General features: G+C 39.1%; 1 protein-coding gene across 1 annotated transcript in view; it reads right to left on the bottom strand.

Moving 5' to 3' along the window:
* RRP4 (ribosomal RNA processing 4) overlaps positions 1-11,635 on the bottom strand; it is an 82,471-nt gene extending 70,836 nt beyond the window's left edge. Inside the window, exons 1-3 of the mRNA XM_089437973.1 lie at positions 11,017-11,635; positions 10,442-10,688; positions 10,240-10,341 (exon numbers count right to left, since the gene is read on the bottom strand). Coding sequence (XP_089294099.1) covers positions 10,240-10,341; positions 10,442-10,596 — 257 coding nt within the window. The 5' untranslated portion in view covers positions 10,597-10,688; positions 11,017-11,635. The remainder of the gene's footprint in view (positions 1-10,239; positions 10,342-10,441; positions 10,689-11,016) is intronic.
* Between the last annotated feature and the right edge of the window lie 402 nt (positions 11,636-12,037).

The following is a 12,037-nucleotide window of genomic DNA, read 5'->3' as shown; positions in this document are numbered from 1 at the left end:
ATACAACATCACCAAACCCTGTCAGACTCGGATATATCTCAAACACAAACACAGATGGTCGATTCCATCAAAGAATTTGACCTTAAATCAAAATCATTTTAGATTCTCCAAAGAACATTTTATATGTTATAATGTCTTTATAAAAAAAATTCCTTTCCATGCTCTAAAATAAATTGTATGTAAAGTGTGACGATCATTTAAATATGCAAAGGTTTCTAAATTGAAGTTTTGTCGACTATCACCAAGCTCAAACATAAGGAAGGTTGAGCAAACGCGTCGTTGGTTCAACAACTAATGGCAAGAGCTTGAATCTCTCAGGTTGGACCAGTGCTCAAGTCTCTCAAGTCAATGCAAGTACTAGAATCTCTTAGACCAAGATAACAGGTTGTCGACAAGTTTCAAGGTTGAGACTGAGTCGAAGATCGACGTCTCGGAGTTGCGGGCACAAGAGACAATAGAAATCGCCAGAACGTCACGACGACATGGGAATTAGGGTTTTTTTTCCTAGAACCAAGAATAGAAGCAAGACAAAACAGTTAGGTTTCTTTGAGATACCTAACACAAAGACAGAGGGATAGGCCTTGGTGAGCGCTAGAGTGTGAAAAAATGCTCAGATTGGATCTCGCGCTAGGAAAAAAACTAAAGCAAACAACCAAGTAGAAGTGGAAAAAAAAAAGCTCAACTCTAAGAAAGTAACACCAGAGCTGACGAAGGAGTTACTCAGCAAGGCAAACGAGAAGAAAACATGTGCTCTAATACCATAACAGGGCAGGCACAGTAACTCCCAGATTTCATTGATGTTCCATTAATCAAGCAAACACATATATACAAGATGTTGTAACCTTTGGCTTCAACTTCCAAGGTACAATGTCTCTTCCTATTCTAAAAGTCAAATTTTCATATTTACATTTCACCAAATCCCTAGGTGTCTAACACACGTGATATTTAATTCTCTAATAAAGGATCCCTAGCCTAATGAAAACAGAGCATCACCCTTACATACACTCTCTCTCTAAACTACCAACTTTAGCTAATCTACATTGGGTTCACTTTTGGTTCATGTTACCACACAATCTAGCTAGGCCGTCAGCAAGGAGAAACCTAAGGGGCAACCACTAAACTAAGTGACAATGGGAGTTGAGACAATGACCCACTGTTACCTCAATCAAAGTCCCTTGCTCTTTACGGAATTTCACTGATGGGAGGAGTCCCGGCGGGAAGAGATTCACCTATAATGAATAGATCAATGATTTAGGTGTGAGGTGATTCCACAAAGCCCATTCAAGGAGAGACACAACTCTGGCTCAATGCTTCAAAGAAGCTAAAACGCTATTCAAGAAAGGCCTTGAAAGTAAGGAGCTAAAGACTTAGGGTTTGGGGAGCTAAAGATCATCTGATTCCGATAAGTATTCATGGAGCTATGGATTTATTTGTGTTATGGGACATTCGTCAACGTCGGCCAGCAACCCATCTGCCCCAACTTGTGCTCCACGTTTTAGTATAAATACAAGTGCCTTGCAAGTCATTTGTACACACAACTCTCTTGAGATTTCTTCTTCTCCACTTGTTTTGGGTTTTAGTGGAAAGAAGAATCTCTAAGGAAAAAAAGCAATCCTAGAGGATGATGCCCTAGCTCATGAAAGCCATACATTGTCTAGAGAAAGGTCTAAAACGCAGACATGAAGATGATAATGATGCCCTAGCTATATGTTGTCCAGAGGAAGCCTAAACGCAGTCATGAAGGAGATCTGGCCGCAATAAAAGGGCTCCTAAACACAACCTAAAGAGGCTCCTATACGCTGCCCAAACCTGCCTTATACGCTGCCTAAAGGATGCCCTAACCGCAGTCAAAGGAGGCTACTTAGCCACAGCAAAGAAGGGAGATGTACCACTGTTTAGGAGAGCTTCTATACGTAGCAAGATCCGTTGTCATGTGGAGGCCTTAAAAATCCCTAGTCGCAGATCTAGTAGACCTAGCCGCAGCAAAGAGAAATGCCCTAGCCGCAGCAAGAAGAGACAACGTGAGGACAGCGTGGAGAGCCTAGATTAGAGGTCGAGTTGCTATGAGGATGCGGATTGGTTTGAGGGTTGTTTGAGGATGTAAACAGGCTCAAGAACAAGGTTGTCTCAAGGGACAAGGAGCTGGAGATTAGGCAGAGTCAAGGAGGCTCCTCGCAGGCCTATCTTGAAGGCAATTCAAGAGCACCGAGATGCTAGAGTAAAGACAATTAGGGCACTTCTATTTGAGCCGCAGAGAGAGGCTACTACTGCGTGGGAAAAGAGGTTGCGTAGGAGCTGTGTGTAGGGTTGTTAGGCCAAGTATCTATAGGAGCCTAATCAAGGTTGTTTGGACAGCAATCAAGGTAAGGAAATCTGTTTTTGGGTGAGTTGTAGATGACAGTTGAACTGTGATAGGCAGCGGGCCTAATCGATGAATCTATTAGGACTGTTGCAGCAATCATATCTCAAATCAATTACATTGGCATTGCTATGTGCTAGGTCGCGGACCATAGCATCATAGCAAGCAACCTTGATATCTTAGGATGAATGTTGTAAGTATATAACAGCGATATGCATAGTGCAGCATTATGAAAGATGTAGCTCAGTGAGACACAATGATGGTGCAGCATGGTGCAGATCTGTGATGCTAAACATGGTATGCATAGTGCAGCAGTATGAAAGATGTAGCTCAGTGAGACACAATGATGGTGTAGCAGGGTGCAGCGTTGTGACGCTGGACATGTTGCAGCATGGCACAACACAATGACAAGTGCCACATGGTGATGGAGTCACCTTGGAGGATCAATTGAAGCAGCATGCCTTCAACTGAGTTCAGTTAAGCTACCTCATGTGTCATCTTCTTAGAGATGATCTCTGATCTTATTTAGATAAGTCAAAATGTTGACTTTTGATGTATATGTACTATCTCTCTCTGTGGCAAACTATTGAAGAACATATAAGAAGAATTGATCAAGGGTTTCCCCACATTGGGGTTTGTCCCTGGCTAGCGCCACATCTTGTGTCTTCTTGTCTTGGCTTGTCTTCTGTGATTCATGTTTACGTTCTATCTGCAATTTACTATTATGCTGGTGTGATTGCTAATCTGGAAAAGATATTAAGCTAGCTGTGAAAATTGAAATAAATTGCTCTAAGCATATAACATACCTAAAATTAACACATCCCCTTCCCCATTTGGGGAAGACCCTTGTGTGTTGCTTGAGTGGTTCTTTTGCTTGCATTATCTATTAACTAAAGTAGAGTAGATAATCAAACTAGTGCACCTAATTTCCTACTTGCATCTATGCCATCTACTTCATGCGATTTAGTCTAATGTGATTTTCTTTACTTATGCAATATCTCCATTGCATAATCTCATTAGTTTAGTTTCCCTTTGCTTGCTAATTTGACTTTACATTCAATTTCCTTTGTGCAACTTTCATTTCCATGCAATTGGTTTAGCATGTAGATTTACTTACTCCTATAGCTCATTTGTGCATCTCTCATTTCAATTGGGTTGTTTTGCCTTTACTTCACAAAGGCTATATACATATATGTGTACATTTTTCTTGGAGCATTTGGCATTGAAGAAGGGTGTGGTAAACTTAACTTGGAGATAGGTTCAAAGGCCATGGAGGTATCAACGATTAATTCCATTCTTGGAATCTTGTGGCAAATGGAATAGTGATGAGTACTAGTGATGAGGTTGTTGTATACTCTCAAGCAAAAGGAGCTAATTGTGATGATACTCTTGCTTCAGGAGCCTCTGAGAAAGAGGTAGGTGACTTTGTTGAGGTTACTACAATTGTCGAAGGTTTTGAGGTAGATGAGAAGGATTCTCACACTCGTAGTTAATGAGGTAGATGAGAAGGATTCTCACACTCGTTGTTAATGATAACCCTCATGGGTTGATGTTACTCTCGCCATGAGCTTGGTCTTTCAAGATCAACGAGTTGATGTGTATACAAAGTGTATTGTTCTATTGATGGATTTGATCCACTTGTGTTGATCTTGTTGGAGATGTGATTATCTTTGCAAGATGCCCTAAACAGCTTTTGATGTGCTGCCAAAAGATTTTGGCCCAAGATAATTACTTTAGAGAAGTTAGAGTTTTAAACTTGTAATAAATGTTACACCAAGTTTCTAGGACAGCGAGGGTTGGAACGGGGAGGCGCACAAGGGGAACATGCGAGTGTAACTCCAAATTTTAGGAAAATTCAGGGGGTATGAGGGGACGTCAGGGTGTGTGCGTGTACACACACACACACATATATATATATTCAAAGGTGATGGGGAATGTCGAGGTGTGTATATGTGTGTGTGTGTAGAAAGAAAGAGAGAGAGAGAGAGAGATTATAAACATGTCCAATTCAAATGCAATAATGAAATACATTGATTCATACATCATAAATGATTCACTGAAATAGAAATAGTAAAATATTGTATACATAGATTTAAATTCATCATTCATTTTTCTAAAATCTAATTAGTACTAAGCAAAATAGTAGATACTAAAGCCTGAATACTGGAATAGTAAATTGAAATTGCTCAAACTCAAAAATCATAAAGAGTGACAATTCAAAGACTCAATCTGAAGTCATCAATATCTAGAGTCAAGACTCAAAAGTTAAAACTAAAAATGAACAATGGACAATGAACCAATGTTATCAAAATCAGACTAGTCATCGAACTAGTTGACCCCTAAGTCACATGACACAAGGACATGGTACAGAGAGGACAAAAAAATACAATTATCCAACACATGACACTATGATGCCCCTGAACATGACACCGATGACCCATTATATATTATAAATTAAAAAATATAATATATATTTAAAAACATAACAAATTAGTGAATTACACATAAAATGTGAAATATATAAAACATTTACATGATGATGATACAAATTCAATCATACAACTAACACATATAACCAAAAAAGCATTGAGTGCAATCTATCTTTAAACCAAAAATACATCAACAATGAGGTTGTAAATGGCCTTTAGAGTCCCCAAAAGAAAGAACTACAACAAATAACTAGTACTGCATATCATCAAAATCATTACCTATATTGGGATCCTCATCATCAATATCACCCTCTAAGCATTAAAATAAGACCAAAAAAGCTTAACATGTCAAATCGAGATTTTGTTTGAGTTATGGGTACTATGTCATGATAGAGGAGTTCAACAATCAATGCCACCAACATCGAGGTACATAGAGGACTTGGTCTTCTTAATTAGATGCTAGTTCCATACCCTCATACATGTTAGACTCTAATGGAAATGTTGCAATCCCCCCAATCCTGAAAATTGTTAAGTCTGTTGGATTTTGAGTGGGATCTAAAATTCTACTTTCTCCATATGAAATCCAATGAGGTTGGAACCACTCTCAAAAATCCTCAATCAATTTAATGGTAATGTTAAAAATTTAAGTAAAAGGATGAAAATGAAAGATAAAGGATCATGTCACTTTTACTTTGAATTTAACATCACCATTAATTGCATAACATTAGTAGGGCCTTGACAAATCTACTTCCCAACACTTGGAATCCCTTCTAACATGCTTAATCGCCCTTAGTTGCGCTCCAAAACCTTTGAGAGCTCCAAATCTATGACTGAATTGCGTGAGAATGAGGCAATAAATCGATTTTAAGATGCTTTTTCATTAGACATGTGTACAAATTTCCAAGACACCAGTAAGGCTAGTGTTTGACACGTGTCACACACATGTCGTGTCCAACACATGAACTACGTGACACAAGGGGGGGATGTGTCATGTTACTTAGGTTGACCCCAAAACCGAGAACCAAAAAAAAAAAAAAAACAGAGCAAAAAACCAATCGAACAAAAAATAAATAAATACTCTAATTTTGAAAAAATACATAAATATTCATGTATATCCAGATAAATCCATACCGTTATACACAAATATGCAAAGTTCTCATATATATAACAATTAAGGGTGCATATAACCAAAACAGTACAAAGCGCAATCCATCTTTGAACCAAAAATACATCAAAAAATGAGGCTCTAAATGGCCTCTACAATCCAAATAAATAATACTACAACAAATACTCATGTATCATCAAAATCATTGCCTATATTAGGATCCTCATCATCAATATCACCCTCTAAGCATTAAAACAAGATAAAAAAAGCTTAACATGTCAAATCGAAATTTTGTTTGAGTGATGGGTACATTTTTACTAAGTTCATGCTAGAGAAGTTCAACAATCAATGCCACCAACATCGAGGTACATAGAGGGCTTCATGCTCTTGATTAAATGCTAGTTCCATACCCTCATACATGATAGAATCTAATGGAAACGTTGAAATTACTCCTCCTAATCCTGAAATCCTGAAAACTGTTAAGTCTGCTAAATTTTGAGTGGGATCTAAAACTCTACCTTCTCCATATGAGATCCGATGAGGTTGGAACTACTCTCAAACATCTTGAAACAATTAATGGTAAAGTTAAAAATTTAAGTAAAAGGATGAAAATGAAAGTTAAAGGAGAATGCCACTTTTACTTAAATTTAACGTTATCATTAGTTATGTAGCATTAGTGGGGCCCTAGGGTTACATATTAGACTTCCCCACTCATAAAATAATGTTTTTAGGCAAAATTCAAGGGGGATGCCCAAATGTTCCTATTTTTTTGAGGGGGGATGCCCACAAGCACCCCTTTTGGGGGAACAGGTTTCTCGCATTGGGGAAACATTCCCCCCTACAATTCCTTGAGTTCCCCCAAAAGGGGTCACAGGGAAATATTTCCCTAAACATCCCCCCATCCTAGGAGTGTGGGAAATGTGTGGAGCATGCCCCCCACGCTGGGAGATGTATCCCCATGGAACACTGCTCTTAATATGTTACTATCGATGTCTTCCTCATTTTGAAATGATTCCAAAGTTCATCGACAAGCAATGATCCAAGGTTATGTACTTTTAGTTTCACAAATGATCATTATTCTTTTAAAGCCCCTACCAAAGCGGAAAGGGGGTAGCTTAGTTTGGTGGCATTAATCAAATTGCTTTATTGTATACTCTTTGCATGTTCACCATCTAAAGGCCAAATTGCAGATTGCTTGGTTAATTGCTTCGATAGAAACACATGTTTGCAAGCAATAATTGCTTGGATGTTAAGGTACATGAAGTTATGAACCCATACTTGTGGGTATGACTCTTGCAGCGTATAATGATGTTTTACCATTATGGAGGAGTATTCTTTCAACCTTATGATGGCACCAATGTTACAAGCTACAAATTCAAAGGGAGCTAATTGATCTCACAAAAAAACACTTTTCTCATAAAGAGGAAATGTTGACTTTTGGGGTTACTCCAAAAAAGTTTTCACCTTGCTAAGAGAATGTTATTTCTCCTCACCCCTTAGCAAAGCTTCATGGACATATAGATGGGGCTTATTTTGGGTGGATGCTTGACCTTGGTCGAAGTGCGAGCATAGTACCCTCACCTAGGAGGTCATTATCCTAATTAGTATGATCACTAATACATTGGGTGCACACAATGGGAGGGTCACTTGCTCAATAAAGAGAGGTTCCTACCTAAAAGGAGGGGCATTAGGCATTTGGAGGAGTGCACTTAGCCCTACCAATTGAAGACCATGTAATATACACTTTGGAGGTTGGACACTTGATTTGAGAACTCTTGGGTTGAGGAGCATGCTTCATGTGGATTGGTTGTGGAGACCAACACATATGTTGAGGAGCATTGGTGCATGGTAATTACATTAGCAGACATGAGAGCAACATTGGGAACATGAGAGTGCATGTGGCACACAAAGTAGAAGTGCCTTACATGAGGACACTTGGATAACAGAGCCCAATGGAAGAGAGAGTGTTGGACTAACATCTTATTGGAGAGTGCACCATGTTGGAGAAGGGGCATTGAGCCCAAGGAGTAGCATGCTTGGAGGGCATTTCCACCTTGGGAGTTGGATAAACCCTAGTTTAACACATGTATATTCTTGTATTGTAAAGCACTCCATGTGGCTTTGCCTTTTTGCTTACTTGTATGGATAATGGTCTTTTGTCCTTCTAAGTTCTCCCCCTCACCAAATTATATATATAAAGGGAGGAGAGAGCTCTTGTAATAATCACTATCATTCATTATACTATATTCTATCATTGCATTGCCTTGGAGAAATCATTAAGGGAATAAGACGTCGTGTGAGGAAACCCTGGGAGAAGGCAAGGAGAGAGAGTGACATCTTGATGTTCTTGGAGAGATCTCTCTTGTGAGATGTTAGGATTTGCACCTGTGAAATGCTCAAGCTTGAGCTATGCATGTAAATCCTAGAGAAGAACATGACATTGGAGGTGATGATGGTTCATATGGCTCTTTTTGTAGCACTAGGATTTATACCATGGTAGAAAGCATGAAGGGTATAGCTAACACCTTATGTGATTTATAGACTTATCTTTGAGAGATGTGAAGCAAGGGAAAAATCATGGAGAGACTAACTTAATGAAACTTGAGCTTTGGTGTGATGGCTTGCTTGGAAGAAGGTTGAGTTATTTGTATCCTTGATGTTCCATCGAGGTCTTAGAAATTGCATTGATGCAAGAGCTGAAGCCTAGAGTTTGAGGACTCAAACCCTAGTATAAACATTTAGATTTGGAGGTTAGCATTTAGGTTGTCTTGCCATGCACTTGTGGATGCACCATGGCTAGGGTTTATAAACCCTAAGGAAGACAAGAACACTAGTGTGGAGAGCTTGTGTTATACAACCTTGGTGTATATGCCAACGAGGATTTGTCAATGTTGAAGTGCCTAGCTTGAGGATCTTTGGTTGAAACTTGAAAGCAATTCCTACTTGGGAGGGTTGGTGCCTTCTTATTACAGTTTCCTTAGCTAGGGTTTGGAGAGAATGACTTGTACCAACTTTGTGATTAAGAGGTTGTATGTAGTTGTACTTCATCTTTTATGTGTGTGTGTGTGTGAAGTTTATGGCTGTCAAAATTGTGTACTTGCAGGATTGATTTTCAACATATGTATCTTAATGATTCAGTGATTTCAGTCCTTGTTGGTCATGCTGATTTGACATAACATATAGCTGAATTGATTAAGCAATTTAATACAACGAAAACATAAAAGGAGCAGATTCACTGCTGTTATAATCTGTTGTAATAAACCATTCTAGACCTGATATATGCCTTGATAAGTATGCCCTGAGGGATGTAGCATTATGGTATTGAAGTAAACTCATATGGTGTTAATTCTCTTTGGCTGCCAGGTGAAATTTGGTTCAAGTGAAGAGAAATATTATCAATGTAATTTAACAATCCAAATCAGCCCTGAGGCTGAAAGTTCACAAGGAATATATCCCGGAAACCTTGAGGTTGAGGTGAATGTTGGGATTTGCATGAATCGCCCAATTTTCGAGATTCCTACAAGATACCCAATATCACTTAGTTTTGTCATCATCATAATTGCTTGAATGACATAGATGCCATTATGTAGGAATGTGGAGGTGTAGAATGAAACTGAAAATGATTGCCCGTGTGTACTCAAAACTCCAATGCAGCATAACCATTTTAATTGTAAAATCCCACAATCTCCTCGTAATATACTGCTTTCAATCAAAGTTGACACTTTGAAAATAATAAATAATGAATAGCGCCATGGAAGTGTGCTCTAGCAGTAAGCAGCAAGGCAATTGAGCTTGTATTGTCACGGAAACTGGTGTACAAAACTCCCAAGTGGGTGTTGATAAGGCCGGGTGCAAGTTCTGTCTGATTAGACAGCACAGAAATGTCCGCCATATCACGTTAGCTTAGCACAAGGAGCAGCTGTAACTTAATGTAAAACAGTTTTTCCCAAATTTGCAAAAAAAAAATTGATAATAATATAGAATTAAGTACAAAATGTAGTAAATGGAGCCACACAACCAGTAAAATGAGCTCTTTAAATAGTACAACGAGCTAGTTTAGGGCAGACAAAACTCTAAAAGCTTATACGACAATAGCCATATTTTATATATTTTCTCCACAATTAAATTGGTCACTCAAAGAAAAACCCAAAAACATTCGCCAAAATTTTAAAAATAAAAACCTAAATGAACTCTATTCACTAAAGCATTCCGGTCGTTTTAAGTTTTCCTTGGCTGTAATCAGCGCTACAAAGAAATAGAGATTTTGGTTTAGCTAACGTTAACATAAATTCCAAAACAAAACAAAACAAAAATAATAAAAGGAGCAAAGAAGAAAATATGTCAACCTGGCTCTGAGCGTACGAACAAGAACGAGTTTATTGACACGTTCAACCACACCGCAAAGCGTGGCCACCACTTCACCATTCAGGTCGGCGGTTCCATGGCCTCTGCAGGTTTACATATAGAATGAATTTGCCCTCTTTTTTCACTATATGTCCAAAGATAATGATCAAAATGGGGAACTTGGGGAAATACTGCTAAACTTACTTAAGAATTCCCTCTTCTTGGTAGCCGGGAATGGTGTCGCCCACATTGACACAGACTGAGGGAGGGAGCTTCGAGGTTGGATGTAGCAGTTGCTGTTGGGCTCTAGCGAGTCTACCTTGCTGGCTGTCGCTCAGATGAAAGTGAACTCCCCTCATTTTGGCCCTCCCACCGCTTCACTGAGTCTCATTAACTAGTGTTTGGAGATTTTAAAACACCTTCAGAGCAAATATTCTGCTTTTATGGCGTCCTGCAAGCACCGCACCAAACCCTAACCGAATCACTGTACTAATTTTATTATTTCGGTCTGTCTACCAATTGCAGCCGTAACCTACCAATGAGGAACCGAAAATGTGTGCTTCTATTTATCAAAGATGAACCATATAGCTTCGATAAATATCCGGCTTCTATTGTTTTACTATGGAGTTATTATATTCGATTTCCCTTGGACCGAATTTCACTTTGAAAGCATAAAATTATATGAAAGTGAATTGCTCTCATTTAGGCCCTCGCGCCGTTTCAATGAACCCTATTTTTTTAACTTATAAATGAGTTGCTTCTCGACTCGACTGACTCACACTCCTCTCCTATCTTTTTAAGAGCTGCCATGGGCATTTTTCTTTCCTCGGATGCTATAAGAATGGGCTGGGGTTTAGAGGATGAAAACTCATTTTGCGCCGAAGAGTCAAAGTTGCTCTGACTGGGTGAACTCGATCAGTTGCTTCAGGCTCCTATGAATGCCGCCAATGCTGCTCTGAATCCTGTTGATCCACCGAACAAAAGAGAAGTCCCCCGTTCAACAGAACCGAGTGTTGCTTCAGGCTCCTATGAATGCCGCCAATGCTGCTCTGAATCCTGTTGATCCACCGAACGAAAGAGAAGTCCCCCGTTCAACAGAACCGAGTGTTGCTTCAGGCTCCTATGAATGCCGCCAATGCTGCTCTGAATCCTGTTGATCCACCGAACGAAAGAGAAGTCCCCCGTTCAACAGAACCGAGTGAGAAGGCCCACATCACCCACGAGCATACGGGCATCACTGGCGGGAATAATAACTAGCAAGAACAACCAGCACGAGAGCATCACTAGCGTACAAGAATGCAAGCCCCTGCACCGGAGCCCCCCCTTACTATTTCATTTCTTACTAGCTAGAGAGGCTCCTCTATTCCCTACTGCTCTAGCCACGATATCGCTATAATAGCTCCTTAATCCCGGTGAAACTGATTATGGAAATGCTCGCCGTTTCAATGAAATTAAATGAATGATTTTAATGACCTCTAAGAAAATAACAATATGATTATATATATTTTTTTTTTTTTCAGAGGAGTAGTTTAAGGGACTAAAGGAAATAACAATGTAACAATATGTTTATAATTTTTTTCGATGTTGGATTTTCTATTATTAGTATTGACTAAAAGGCTAGTAATCTAATTGATTTTATTTTTGTTAAGTAGATGGTGCATGTTGTCAATTTTTAGATTATCTTCATATTGAATGCGGATATCCTTATATGTTGCACACTCTATGACACAGTGTCATTTTGTCTCCACCACACCCTTATCGCAGAAAATGCAAGTTCTCTCTTCCCAAACTTTTTTGGGG

Source organism: Pinus tabuliformis, chromosome 9 (genome assembly GCF_031772625.1).
Source record: "Pinus tabuliformis cultivar Carrire ecotype Pingquan chromosome 9, CPIR1, whole genome shotgun sequence".
Taxonomy (NCBI): Eukaryota; Viridiplantae; Streptophyta; class Pinopsida; order Pinales; family Pinaceae; genus Pinus; species Pinus tabuliformis.
Note: the sequence above shows the minus strand (reverse complement) of the source record. Positions and strands in the feature narration are given on the sequence as shown.